At 36.4% G+C, this 13,273-nt stretch overlaps 2 protein-coding genes and 1 long non-coding RNA gene across 3 annotated transcripts; 1 reads left to right on the top strand and 2 right to left on the bottom strand.

The window, feature by feature from the left end:
• Positions 1–1,700: 1,700 nt before the first annotated feature.
• On the top strand, positions 1,701–4,589 carry LOC121049207 (probable proteasome inhibitor). Its single transcript, XM_040505858.1, has 4 exons — positions 1,701–1,724; positions 2,108–2,174; positions 4,189–4,348; positions 4,451–4,589. The coding sequence occupies exons 1-4, from the start codon at positions 1,701–1,703 to the stop codon at positions 4,587–4,589; spliced, it is 390 nt and encodes a 129-aa protein (XP_040361792.1).
• Positions 4,590–6,642: 2,053 nt separating this feature from the next.
• LOC121049370 lies at positions 6,643–7,638 on the bottom strand. Its single transcript, XR_005799730.1, has 3 exons — positions 7,558–7,638; positions 7,408–7,454; positions 6,643–6,728 (listed from the first exon to the last, which is right to left on the bottom strand). It is a non-coding gene; the product is annotated as an uncharacterized LOC121049370 (long non-coding RNA).
• A 550-nt stretch (positions 7,639–8,188) lies between these two features.
• On the bottom strand, positions 8,189–10,741 carry LOC112203844 (protein ABCI12, chloroplastic). The gene is made up of 5 exons (XM_024344753.2): positions 10,328–10,741; positions 9,360–9,476; positions 8,950–9,186; positions 8,542–8,706; positions 8,189–8,390 (listed from the first exon to the last, which is right to left on the bottom strand). The coding sequence occupies exons 1-5, from the start codon at positions 10,739–10,741 to the stop codon at positions 8,190–8,192; spliced, it is 1,134 nt and encodes a 377-aa protein (XP_024200521.1). The 3' UTR covers position 8,189.
• Positions 10,742–13,273: the final 2,532 nt, after the last annotated feature.

Here is a 13,273-nt window from a genome sequence, read left to right as displayed (position 1 = left end):
CTGTCAATGGAGCAAATGAGCAATTTTTAAGCTGAAATTGGATAACTGATCATTTCCCCTATTACTAATTTACTATATAAAAATTCATACAAATAATTTTAGATTGTAAAATATGAAGTTAAAATCAAATATCAAAATAAAATAAATTTTTTATTTCAATCAAGAAAAATTGACATGTTGATAAAGATATTTTATTAAAAGAATCTTTCTTTTTTTTGAACATATTTATTAACAGAATTTAAATATTGACAAAAATATGAAGTTTACATCACTATTTATTTATAAATAATATCAAAACTATATATAATAAATAATATATATATATATATATATTTATATATATATTTCAGATAATTCTTATTGGGTGGGTATGGGGATGGGGATTAAAATATCATCCCCGCTTCGTACCCGATTTCAAAATTCGAATACTGGGGATCCCCATCCCCGTTACCCGATTTCCCCCAAATTTCTACCCGTTAGGGTCGAATACCCAATGGGTACCCTACCCGATGGGGATTTTTGCCATCCCTAGTTCAGAATTCCTATTGTGCTGACTGAGTGGGGAAGCCGCTAGTAATCATTTCCTTTTTAAGGTCGGCCTGTACGATTACACTAAAATCAAAGTTGAATAATTGTTGTAAAGCATAGTTGCAGATTTTCTGCCCTGCAAAGAGATCCACATTTCTGGCCAAGTCCTGAATGTAGCTCTCATACTGTGCTAAAAGTGACTTTTACCGGTGCCTGTGCTTGGTATATACACTATAAAGGTGACATTTTGTTATAAATTTTTAGGTAATTTTTATTTTTTCCCCTTGATGAAGACTTCACCGAAGTACGTCACACTAATGTGCCGGACAATCCACATCTCAGGGTAAGGCGCTGAGCCGCTGATGAGCATATTGCTGCATGGCTATGGTTTTGCTACCTCCGTTTGGGGATCTTCCTTGCAAATTCAACAAGCAGTACCCCATAAATCATCTGAACTTTGGCCATATAAATAATGTTGTCACATTCGAAGCAAAAAATGAAGAACTGTAGTTAAGAGAAGAGGGCATACTAGGAGTATAGAGGACTCGAGTAAATATTCTAAATGTAACCTTACCCCTATGATGAAAGTCTTCCCAATAAGATTCCACTGCAAATAATAGCACCAAACCACTTGTTTGACACAAACCTATAACCAAGACGAGAGAATGCTAAGCCAAGCTTTTAGTGTTCAAAACTAAACAAGGCATCATTTTCCACCATAACAGTTTCTCTTTCAGAGACAGAAGAAACCATCAGAAGTAAACCACACCTCTCCACCTTTCAAATTAGCAAATGAAATAGATATCCAATTTCAGTGATACATACTTTCTATTGCAATCAAGCCTGGATGAAAGGTCAACTGTCCCGTAAATTGAATGCACATTTAAAGGCACTGATGTCCGGCCTTACAGCGGAAGTATTGCGTGCAGCCCTGCATACAATGTGTCTGTCACATTGGATATATAAAATAGGACTAATTTCTGCTTACTACCCTATACTTTCAAGGGTTCATCAGTTCAGTCTCTGCACTCCTAATTTAATCAGAAAAGTCCTTGCACTCTCCAATTTCATCAAATCGATCCAATCTGTCACCACTTCGTCAATTTTCGGGGAAAATTTCCAAACTACCCATCTGCATTCACAATACTAACGGGTCGGCGGGCTCCCTAGCGATGGGTAGTTTGGAAATTTTCCCTGTAAGAAGGTCCCACGTCAGCTTATTAACAGTGAAAACTGACGAAATAGTGACGGATAGGATCGATTTGATGAAATTGGAGAGTGCAAGGACTTTTCTGATTAAATTAGAAGTGCATGGATTGAACTGATAAACCTTTGAAAGTACAAGGTAGTAAGCAGAATTTAATCCTATAAAATAATAAGTTAGTGACTTAGTGCTGCCATCACTGATTTTGAACCTTGTATGTTTGGCTGTGCTTAATTAATATCAGCTGTTATATGTTGGTTAATTTTTTTTTTGTCACATATCTTTGCTCTTCCAATATATAGTCTTAAATAGTATGTCATCATCCCCCCTGTTGTAGTGATTCTTACTTTCTTGTTTCCTTTGTACTTTTGACAGTTGAACAAGAAGCGCAATATCACAGGATCCTATAGTGCACAATTTGATAGCTTAATGGAGAAGATCGGTGAGCTTCAGGTATGACCTTAATTATCTGGGACTTATTGGCATCCTTAGGATCTCATGATTAAAAATGGTAATTAAGGTAATGGAAGAGCGAATAAAAATAGTAACATCTTTGAATATTTTAATATTGAGATTAATATGGGAGATCTTAGATAGTCCATGACATGTAACACCTTTACCAATCTGATTATCTGACTTGTACCTCTCATTGTCTTGTTAAAACCAATAGTATTACCAATAGATATACATGCTTCATTGTTCGAATGAAACATGTGGTCTATACAATAATTATTGATGGTGATTGTTATAAGACTTAGCAATCTACTGAATGAGCGCGGCTGGTGAGAGCAAGTTAACTTGACCGTTTGGTATTGAACTATTGTCACATGTATTTCCAAAGTCCCTCTTGAGAAAGTTTGCTTGGGCAATGGATGTTAGCCCTGATTTCAGATTCTGATCTTTGGAGATGCTCTGTGCTCTGTGCTCTGAGCACCTCTGGTTAGTATCCTTTCATGGCTTCCAAAGAGACAAGTAATTAATGTCATTTTGAATGCATGGCCACAAGAAACTAATGTAAATATTTATTATAATCTACATGGTTGCAGACTTGCAGATATATGGGTACAAAATGGCACTGTGGGCAGAGCATTTAGGACTTGTTGAAGAATGTTTCAATCAACCAGAGTCTTGAATGTGTTCAAAGGGTAAGGTCATTGGGTGAGCAGAAATGGAGTCAATACTAGAGCTTCTGCAGGGTCCTTGTCCATCATGTGTAGGATCGATGACTTAAGAGATCGAAAGACTGCTTATCATCTTTGCCTACAAGAGAGCTTCTGCAAGAACAAATGAAGGTGCATTAAAGGAAAGCAGCAGTAATCTATGTAGTTTAGGTCTTCCTAGCTAGAACATTTTACAATTACAGACTCAATCTCTATTGTCATAGCTTGAATTATAAGGATTATAGTACTGTTTCTATGGTCATATATTGAGCATTATTTCTGGAAAAACGTTTATATGGATATTCTTCTTGTTGTCCAAGTTTCATTCATACAACACAATACAAAACAATGTGTTGTATGACTATAAAAGAGTTCAAAATTAAGGCTTTTCCCACAACAGTCATTGGTCATCAGCCAATTTGATTACGATATTCACACCACAGCTAAACAAATATAATTGTTGTGTGAACTAACAACCAACAACAAAAGAAAACAAAATTTTGTTGTGTGAGATTCATAACACACAACAGAAATCATCTCTGTTGTCTGAGTGATCAACAGACGAGAGATAATTTAACTTTGGTTGTGTGTTACATATCTCAGACAACAAAGAATGAGTTATATATATCTGTTGTGTGTTATTAATCTCAGACAACAAAGAATGAGTTATATCTGTTGTGTGTTATATATCTCAGACAACAAAGAATGAGTAAAATCTGTTGTGTGTTATGAACCTCAGACAACAAAGAATGACTTATATCTGTTGTGTGTTATGAATCTCAGACAACAGCAAAATTTCTTTCTGTTGTCTGAATGTGTCAAGGCATCCCCGCGCATGCCATGCCAGGCACATGCCTGCGCAGAATTCACACAAAAGAAATATGTTTTCTGTTGAGCAAACAGTTATCACACAATGGTGGAATCACCGTTGTCTGATTTTTCAATCACACAACACTCACTTAAACCACGGTGAACTTGGTCATCAGACAATAGAAATCCACTGTCGTCTGATGACCTTTTTGTAGTAGTGTCTGGCTCAGTGACTTGGTGTTTCGGTACTCCAAAAGCGGCGTCGTTTGGGTCCTATCTTGAAATAGAAGACCCCCGTCGTCTACAGGAATTGCTTCCCAGCTTTTCTTCTTCCCTCTTCCTTTCACTCTCATTCTTGGCTTCGCCGCTCACCCTGCTGAATCTAACGGCCAGGTACGTCACTCACCCTTTTGAATTGTACTAAACCCTGCTCTGTCCTAAAAACCCCAAACCCTAAATAAATTGTGTATTTGGGGGGTTTTGTAGAGGAAGTGGGTATTGAGAAATGGAACGAGTACACGTTCGTGTATTTGAACCCGGAAAAGGGTTCGAAGAAGGTTCTGGTGAAGTGTCTTGTGATTGATGGAACATTGAGTGTAGATGCTTTGGCTGATGGGGCTTCTCAGAACGTTCACTGTGAATTTAAGTAGGTTTTTGCTTTGATTCTGTGTTTGTTTTGGAATTGGGTAGTCTTTGAATTCTTGGTTGTTAATTGGGTTTTGGGTTTTTTCTTTAAACAATTTTGCAGTGTTGGTGATTATGTGCAAGAAAATGAGGGCAGTAATTACTCATCACAGTTTAAGAACTTGAACACCCTAGTGAAGAATCTCAACGCTCAAGTTTTGTTGAAATTGAAGGAGTCTTCCACACCCAAGGCAACAAGGTAAATTCGGGCCCATCTTGTATCTTATTTTGGTTCTGTTATGGAGTTGTTGCATTTTAAATTACGGAATGCTAAACATGTTGGTTTCAATGGATTCGATGAGCTAGACTGCTAGCACTACAAAAAAGAATTCATTTTGCCACGGCTTTGTACCGTCGCAGAAAGTCTGATTGCCGTCGCAAAACACCAATGGCGACGGCTAGGCGACGGCAAATACACCGTTGTTGTTGGTGGCGTCGCCATTGGTCGTGGCTACGGCAAAACGCCGTCGCAACAAGATTTAGCTACGGCAACGAGCGTAGCAATCCATTGGTCGCTTATTAGGCGACGGCATGTAGCGACTGAAAACGTCGTCGCAAGTAACCTATTTGCTACGACAGATGTCGTTGCTTGCAACAAATTATTTTTTCAAATATTTTTTTTTTCCAGAAATTTTCCCTCCAAATTTATTAGAAATAGGTTGGAAATTGATTTTCCCTCCATAATTGCGACGGCGTCATTGCCGTCGCCACCTCAAGTATTTTTCATATGAAGCTTTAGCAACAGCTAATGACCGTCGCAACTAATTGGCCACCCAATTTTTTTGAAACCAAAATGTTTTCTGCCGTTTTACACACCTAATCAAAAGATATAGTAAAACAATATAAAGCATCAAAACAATCACTTCAATCATAGTATCTCACAACTGAAATTATATAATCAAAAGATAAGTGCCAAGTTATACTTCATTACCAACAAACCAAACCAACCACATTTCATAATTATAAGGTCCTACCATACTTGATAACTGAAAGGAAACATTGCCAAACTTAATATTGTTCAAAAGCATCCTTGACCACAATACTAGTTATCATTAACTAGAGGGGCTTGGTGAGTACTGGAGCATGATCAATTTCTTGATTACTAGTTGAATGTGGATGAACTCCTTCTCCTATGGACTCCCTTCTAACTTCATGGCCACTAGTTGCATCTTGAACCTATCACATAATGTACAAGTCTACAAATATCAAACCGGATTCACATGAAAATGAAACATGAATAGATCGGATACTATCACATGTAGTTTGAATTCAAAATCTGGGATTTTATCCTAATACTGATAAGGATCAACTGTTACATATAAATCTCAAGTCATATAATTGTGTACGGTCTATTATCAATAGCCTTTTAGTAACGAGCCCAATGTGTAGCATTGAACAACCTACAAGTAATCTGGACTGTTTTTTTTTTCCTCCTCCATTTTTAATCGAAAACAGAAAGTGTCAGAAACATGTATTTGTTATTTGTTAAAGAACTACTGCATGAAGGTAATCCTCATGATATTGGTAATAGAACATGATGATTTTGGCTACAGAACATGATGGTTTTGGCTTACTCCATACTCATATAACATGCATTTGTTATGAAACATTTGACACATAATAGATGATACAAAATCATTGAAGCACACAAACACAACTTCCCTTTCTTTCTTCAAAACTGGGAAAAAAAAACAATTCAACTTGCAGCAAGAGTTTCATCAACTGTCATACCATAAACGATATTGAAATGATATTAGACTCATACTTTATCCTCTCAGCCATATGAAAAACCTAAAGCTAACATAGTTTGTTCATAAACTCAAAATCAACAACCAAAACTGCAACCAAGTCTGCAACCTATCTGAGCTAGCAATCTCAATATCTCCACAGATCGTTTTATACACATTCAATATTTACATAATCATGCATATATATACACAAACATGTATATAAACAAATTTGTCGAAGATAAAAATAGTCAATTGTTGTAACAAATAATATTATGGATTTGTGTACCAACCTGTCCACATGGATTTCTGTTTTGCCCCTCATTGCTCTCTAAAAAGCTAATCCGAGCTTGAAGCATATCTAATTGGTCCTGCATCTTCCTTGTGAAAGCCTCTTTCACTTTCTCTGTAACCTCTTCAGTTATTTTCTGTATGAGGTCATTGGTCTTATGAGAAGGCATTGATTCATGTGGATACACCAAACTGCGATGCACAGTAGAACCATAGGTACGACAATAACCATGACCATCTTCCCCAAGCAAGCAAACTAGTCAGATGAGTATAGCAAGCAAGTATTTCAAACCAGTCCGATTCCATCACTTTCTTCATTCCAAACTAACAAAATTGAACTAACAAGATAATTAGATATGATGCAGTACGAGTTTGTGACTAGATACAATTAGATATGAAATGAACTACTTATCAATCTCATAATTCTAGACTTTTTGTTTTCATTTTTTGAAGTTATACATGTCTTCGTTGCTGCCATGGGTGAAGTTAAAAGCAATTGAGAGCTTTTATTTTGCTAAGAGATAATTAAAAATAAAACTTTTGGCTACTTGTGGTGGTGGTGTTAGCACTTAGCAGATAAGAAATGGAATCATGCACTAGCCAAATATAATGGCTTCTTGTCAAAATCTTCTGGACTCTTGTTTGCATAAATGAAACTTTGTCATGCAGCGGTGGCTTTTGGGATTTATCATGAGGTTTTAATCAATTGTAATCAAAACTGAACAAGACAAAAGCTATAATCTTGAGGTCTGGAGTGCAGGAACAAAACAAAAAAGTTGTAATGGACTCAAATGATATTAATTGACTAACAACTTTAATTGACTAACAACTTTAATTGCTTGGGTAATCCTGATATATGCATAAGTTCCAATTTATGAATCATAAATTGACTAACAACTTGACATATTTATGGACCAACACTAACATTTCTGCAAAGCAACCAAAAAAAAAATCATATCAAGAAGAATTGAGCATGCAGATCTAGGAAATGAGATTCACTTACAGCAGAGACTGATTTGTTGAGGCAATGTTTCTGTGCTTCTCTCTAAACTACTCCTTATTCAAAACCAAAACAAAATGCCAGCAAATTAAATAAATTCACAACAACAAAAAAAAGTAAAATTTTCAAACTTACCCAATATGGATCGCTTACCTTTGAGATCAGTTCTCAAGCAGACTCGAGCAATATTTTAGTCCAAGAGTTGCAGCAACAGATGCAAAGAGACTGATACCCTGCATGAGCAGAATATACAGGAAGTAAAGATGTGTACAGTTTCAATACAATGTTTGTCAAGCAAGTTTACCAAAAGGGAGATGTCACAACAAATAGGCATTTAAGAACAGATAATTCTCCAGCCTGCATAACCTTATCATTATCAATAGATTGATAGTCCATTTTCAATAACTATTTTTTGCTCGACTGACAATTACTTTAGAATGATGTTTTTACCTTGAAATAAGTTACTTTATAGTTAAACAGAGAAGGACCACAAGGTCTGCGAGTCAGCAAATTCAATAAATAACTTATCTTTGGTGATCTGAAGTGTATAAGACGGAACCGGTTCCACTCTAAGCATACCATAACTACTGACTTTAACACAAATGACACATCTTTAACATAGCACATAGTTCATGAAATACAAGGTGTCAGACTGGGGAGCTAAAATGACATTTGATATATGCCAGAATTTGCTTGTTGAAATCCGAAAACAAGAAGAGAAAGCACTTGTAAGATGTACCAACCAAATAGCATACAAATTTAATGATGAAATTTAGCCGCGGAAACTATTCCGGTTTTGAAAAACCTAACTCAGATTTGATTTTTATTGCTAAAATTGAGAAGAAGAGAACTAGTAGGAAAAAAAAATGAACAATGAAATCTTCCCATACAAATGCAATAGAGGCTTTACCATCAATTGTCTCCACCATTGTTAACTGTTGCCAGTCTATCCTACGAGATACAATCCCCAATGCAACATTACGAACCTACCAACAAATTGTTATAAGTATATTGCAAACAGGGTACATATCAATTTGAGTGTATTTTAGAACTAAATCAACTTCAGTGTTCTATCAAAAAAAATAAATTCAAATCATCTTTAAAATTAAAATAAAGACTGTTGACCAACTATCATACCTCATCAAACACAAGACTGATGAACCTCAACGAAAGCATGAGTGTAAGAATAACTTCAGCCACTGGAACTCCAAGATTTGTCAAAGGGAGCATAAACCACCGCAAGGCAAATGCAAGTTCTTCAGGGGTTGTGGTTGTTTGACAAAGGCTCGCACTTTGGAAAACCTTTCACAAAAAATGAGCCCTAGTTTTCAGAATAATCAAAAGCTTGTATTCAATTTGAATACTTACACATGTATCTGGTAAACAACTTTGCTTCTTATGAATTGTATAATTGAAATAACTATATATATGCCCGTTCTTGTTTTAAGTTTTACCACTCCATTTGATTTGTTTCAGATCAATCAGCAACTAAGCATGTCCTTACTATATGAAAGGAAAAAGGTGTGCCAGATAGAAATAACTTACCGTAAAGGTTAAACAAGCAGCTGTGCTTGCTACAGACAAGCCCTTCCTTGTAAACTGTATTGGTCCTAGCTTAAAAATTAAATATGAGTAGCCTGCCAGAGATGCAGGAAGATTTGATAATCCTGTGATTGCAGGAGGAGGAGTTCTCAACTGAACAAGGGCTGGTGCGCCATCTACACCCAGCCCTAGCATAATGAACAAAAGTCCAGAAATTAAAGACACTCTTCCCAATTGATCCTGCAACCAAGAAAAACTTCCTGCATTAGAACAGGACTATTTATTCATAAATAAATTTAAAAAGCAAAAAATAGAAAGAGATGCAGGATGCATCACTAAGGCCCTATTAATATAATTCAAATGAAATTTAGACCAAATCAGAACTAGAAAAACGATTGTGCTTAGTTACTTACCATCCACGCATGTCTCGGCAGAACCCATATTGACAAAATGGCCAAGTAAACAACTAATCCAAAACGAAGTATTATGTGTGACCTCGCTGGTAACACAACTAGAGCCAAAAGCCAAACCTTCATGATCAAGATGACAGTATATCAATATTGTATCTAAAACTGTTATAAAACAGAATATACAGGGAGTAAAGATGTGTACAGTTTCAATACAATGCTTGTCAAGCAAGTTTACCAAAAGGGAGATGTCACAACAAATAGGCATTTAAGAACAGATAATTCTCCAGCATGCATAACCTTATCATTATCAATAGATTGATAGTCCATTTTCAATAACTATTTTTTGCTCAACTGACAATTACTTTAGAATGATGTTTTTACCTTGAAAAAAGTTACTTTATAGTTAAACAGAGAAGGACCACAAGGTCTGCAAGTCAGCAAATTCAATAAATAACTTATCTTTGGTGATCTGAAGTGTATAAGACAGAACCGGTTCCACTCTATCATCTCAAATTTTAGGGGGCACTTGCAACATGCTAATAAGATGTCACTAAACTTCTCCAAGTTCACCACTTAAACTACAACTAGGATACTAAGGAAGCCTTTATATATTCAGTAACTCTCTATTTGCTTCACCAGAACATGAAAAGAATACATTCTTTCATTTAATTTCTTTCTAAAAACATGTAAAGTTCAGAAGACCCAAGTTGTACCCTATTACAAGAGTTACCTTACTATTTCTGATATCTTTCTACACTTAGAAAATCAAAAGGAACAGTTTCTTATCATAAGCAGATCAAACTAGTAAAATGTGAAACTCTATCGTGAAGAACAAACCGACAATACCCAAAACCCACAAACCAAATTCTATCACCAAAACTTAAACAGTCAAAAACCTGCAAAACCAAAATTAGACCAAACCCACCAAATAGAATCAAAAACCAAGCATTACCCATCAAAATAGAGCATACCAATTTGACTATGGGGTCGAGAGAATGAAGAAAAGTGACGGGTTCCGACACGTACTGGCCAATGGGGCTAGCGGTGGCACCGGAGATCAATCTGAGAACTTTATCGGATCTCAAAGCTTGGGCGGGCAACAGGTTCGCCCACCACAGCGGTTGGCTATTATCGCTGGCGGCGGAAGCTCTAATTCGGAAGCTTGATTTAGGGTTTACAGAAATAAGGTTTTTGTTGTTGTTGTTGAATGAACGAAGGGGAGTGAAGTTTGGGGTTTTGGGAGGAAGAAGAAAAATAGGAAGGAGGTGGAGCTGAACTAGCAGATGTCGACTTCGCAGATTGCTATGGTTGACTTCGTTGTCGGGACTGGATAGAGGGAGCGGGAAATAGCAGATGGAGGGAGCGGGAACAAGAACAATGTTCATGAACTCAAAGTTTTTGCTGACATGTTTAATTTTGGCACCTATATTCATCCAAAAGTCAAAAAAAAAAAAAAATGTATAAAAGGAAAATACACGACGGCACATTCTACCGTAGTTAAAAGTAGAGAAATTTAGCGACGGAAAAAATATGCCGTAGCAATTGAAGGTACATTTATGCGACGGCGACGCCTTGCCGTGGCAAATAATTTTTCTCTTTGCGACGCGGCATTTGCCGTAGCAAATTTTTGATCAATGGCGACGGCATTCTAACGCCGACGCTAACTGGTGAAGCTAATTGAATTCTTTTTTGTAGTGTAGTAAGACTGAGTTAGAACAGTTATGTTGAGATACACAAATTTGCATACCAAAGTTTTTGATCGCTGAATGCACTGAACATGCTGCTTTTTATCTGTTTAATCGTTTTTGTTAGGGAAACTGGCAGTTCAGACTTGACTAATATATCAGCAAATGAGCCTGGGCATGGTGCTGTATCTCCAGGGTATCTCTCTTGCTCTCTCTCCCACACATCCACATGCATATTCACACACTAATTTGGTATTGTACTATAGATTTTGGAGCTGCAATATCTGGTGCAAACAAATTGCATCTTTTCCCAGTAGGGTTGTCTATCTGGGTAGTCTGTTGGTGTAGCTAATCTAGTATTTGCCCTGCTAATTTTCTATTATATATATATATATATATATATATATATATGATATTTGTTTTTACCTATTGTTACTTTTTATTTATTTATGTAATGGTTAAGAGAGAGGAAGAAGTGGGTTTTGGTTGCTGACGGTGGGGGGTGGGGGATGGAAACCAAAAAGAAGAGGAAGAGAACGGGAAAAGGAAAGGGAGAAGAGGGAGATGAAAAGAGGAAGAAGAAAGAAAAGAAAGGGGAGGGGAAAGCGACTAGTTGAAAAAGAAAGAAGAATGAGAAGTAGAAAGGAGGAGACGGAGAGGGATTGAGAAGAGAGAATTTGAGAGTTTGGGGTTTTCTCAAAGGCTGCGATTGGGTATTTGAGAATTAGAGGACAGTGAAGCTATAGAATTGTATGAGTTTCGATTGAGTGTTAGAAGAAGAAGAAGGAGGAGGAACGAATGGGAATGAGAGTTTGATTTTTCTGCTCTTGAAACTGAAACTGAGTTTCGGTTGTCTTGCTTTAGGTGAGTGGCTTCTATTTTCTGAATTTGTGTTTCTGTTCTTGATTTTATGTTCTTGTTGTTCATTCTTTATCAATAGCATGTTGTTCCAAATGTGAGGTTACCTTTCAAATAATTGAGTTAGTTTCCATCTTAATGTTGGACTTCCTTGCTACTGTGAGTGACTTTGTAATTGGAATTTTGCTTTGTTATATCTTTTTCCGATTTTACCATGGAATTCTTTTGGTTTGGGTTATTTGTTGTTTGGTTCTCATTGTTCTATTAGTTGATGAAACGGTGTCCGTGAGATGGTGAGTGTGCAGCTGAGATGGGTTGGTTGTTAACTGGCTTTTTAAATGTTCTTTAATCCTTTAGGATTTGCTTGTGTTTAAGTTAAGGTGTTTCTGCCTTTATGTTTCAATTTCAGTCGAAGGTACGTTTAACCTTTTTATTCATTTCTAATGGAAGCCTTTTTGAATTCTTTGGGGGCATGTTTCTATGCCAATGATTTTATAGTTAAGTTTAAACTTGTTAATCTAAGTTTTGATTTTTTATAAAATGGTTACAATTTTGATTTCTATTTGATAGAAGTTCTTGGCAGTAATTGCATGCCCAGCTCTGATTGTTCAAGGCAACCTATTTAAACGCAATTATCACCCTTTGATGTCTATTCTTAGGAACTAGTATAATCTTCTTGGAAGTTTAGATACCTCTGACTTTTCTTGGAGTTATCTAATTCTATTGAGTGCTGTGACTGCTGTCGAATAATCAGATCATGCATTATTGTGCGGTAGTGCGTACTCTATGTTGTTTTAATTTGTCGATCCCTTTTTATTGATGAACAGGTGGAGCAAGAGCAAATTACAGGTTATCGTTGGCACTGTATGTTTGCTTGGACTGACCCTTTTCTTATAGAAAGTTATCTTTCTTTGGAAATCTATCTTTCTTAACCCAAGGTTACATATGCATTCCAGGTAGCATTGGGTATGGGAATCAACAAACCTGATGGCTAGTATTTGACATCGTCCACCATGTGTTTGAGTTTGTCTCTAAGTATACTTTGCTAGTTTGAGAGTATGTCAGGACTTGATACTTTTAACAATATAATTGTCACCATACTTCCTATTGGGACACTAATTGGCTAGAATATTCCAAACTACCCTTATCTTTTGTCCATTTATATACACTCTACATACTGTAATAAACTGTCTGAATACTTTTATATAACCTGGAAAGTCCCTCACAGGATATTCCTGACAGTTTTGTTTTTAATTATCTAATATTTTGGCTATTGCTTGTAGTCAGGTTCGTCATCCATCACAGCTTGAGTAAATCAATGGAAACATACTACCAGGTTTTCTACCGTTCCAGCTAAGCTTACATACTTTTTGA

The sequence above is a fragment of the Rosa chinensis genome, chromosome 5 (genome assembly GCF_002994745.2).
Source record: "Rosa chinensis cultivar Old Blush chromosome 5, RchiOBHm-V2, whole genome shotgun sequence".
NCBI classification, from domain to species: Eukaryota; Viridiplantae; Streptophyta; class Magnoliopsida; order Rosales; family Rosaceae; genus Rosa; species Rosa chinensis.
Note: the sequence above shows the minus strand (reverse complement) of the source record. Positions and strands in the feature narration are given on the sequence as shown.

Excerpts from the sequence above, each read along its gene's own strand:
- LOC121049207 (XM_040505858.1), top strand. The coding sequence starts at position 1,701 with ATGGGTAGTTTGGAAATTTTCCCT. Across the intron at positions 1,725-2,107 it reads GTAGTTTGGAAATTTTCCCT|TTGAACAAGAAGCGCAATAT; the intron begins GTAAGAAGGTCC and ends TACTTTTGACAG. Across the intron at positions 4,349-4,450 it reads AACGTTCACTGTGAATTTAA|TGTTGGTGATTATGTGCAAG; the intron begins GTAGGTTTTTGC and ends ACAATTTTGCAG.
- LOC112203844 (XM_024344753.2), bottom strand. The coding sequence starts at position 10,741 with ATGAACATTGTTCTTGTTCCCGCTCCCTCCATCTGCTATTTCCCGCTC. Across the intron at positions 9,477-10,327 it reads TCGACCCCATAGTCAAATTG|GTTTGGCTTTTGGCTCTAGT; the intron begins GTATGCTCTATT and ends TTGATCATGAAG. Across the intron at positions 8,391-8,541 it reads TCAGTCTTGTGTTTGATGAG|GTTCGTAATGTTGCATTGGG; the intron begins GTATGATAGTTG and ends ATTTGTTGGTAG.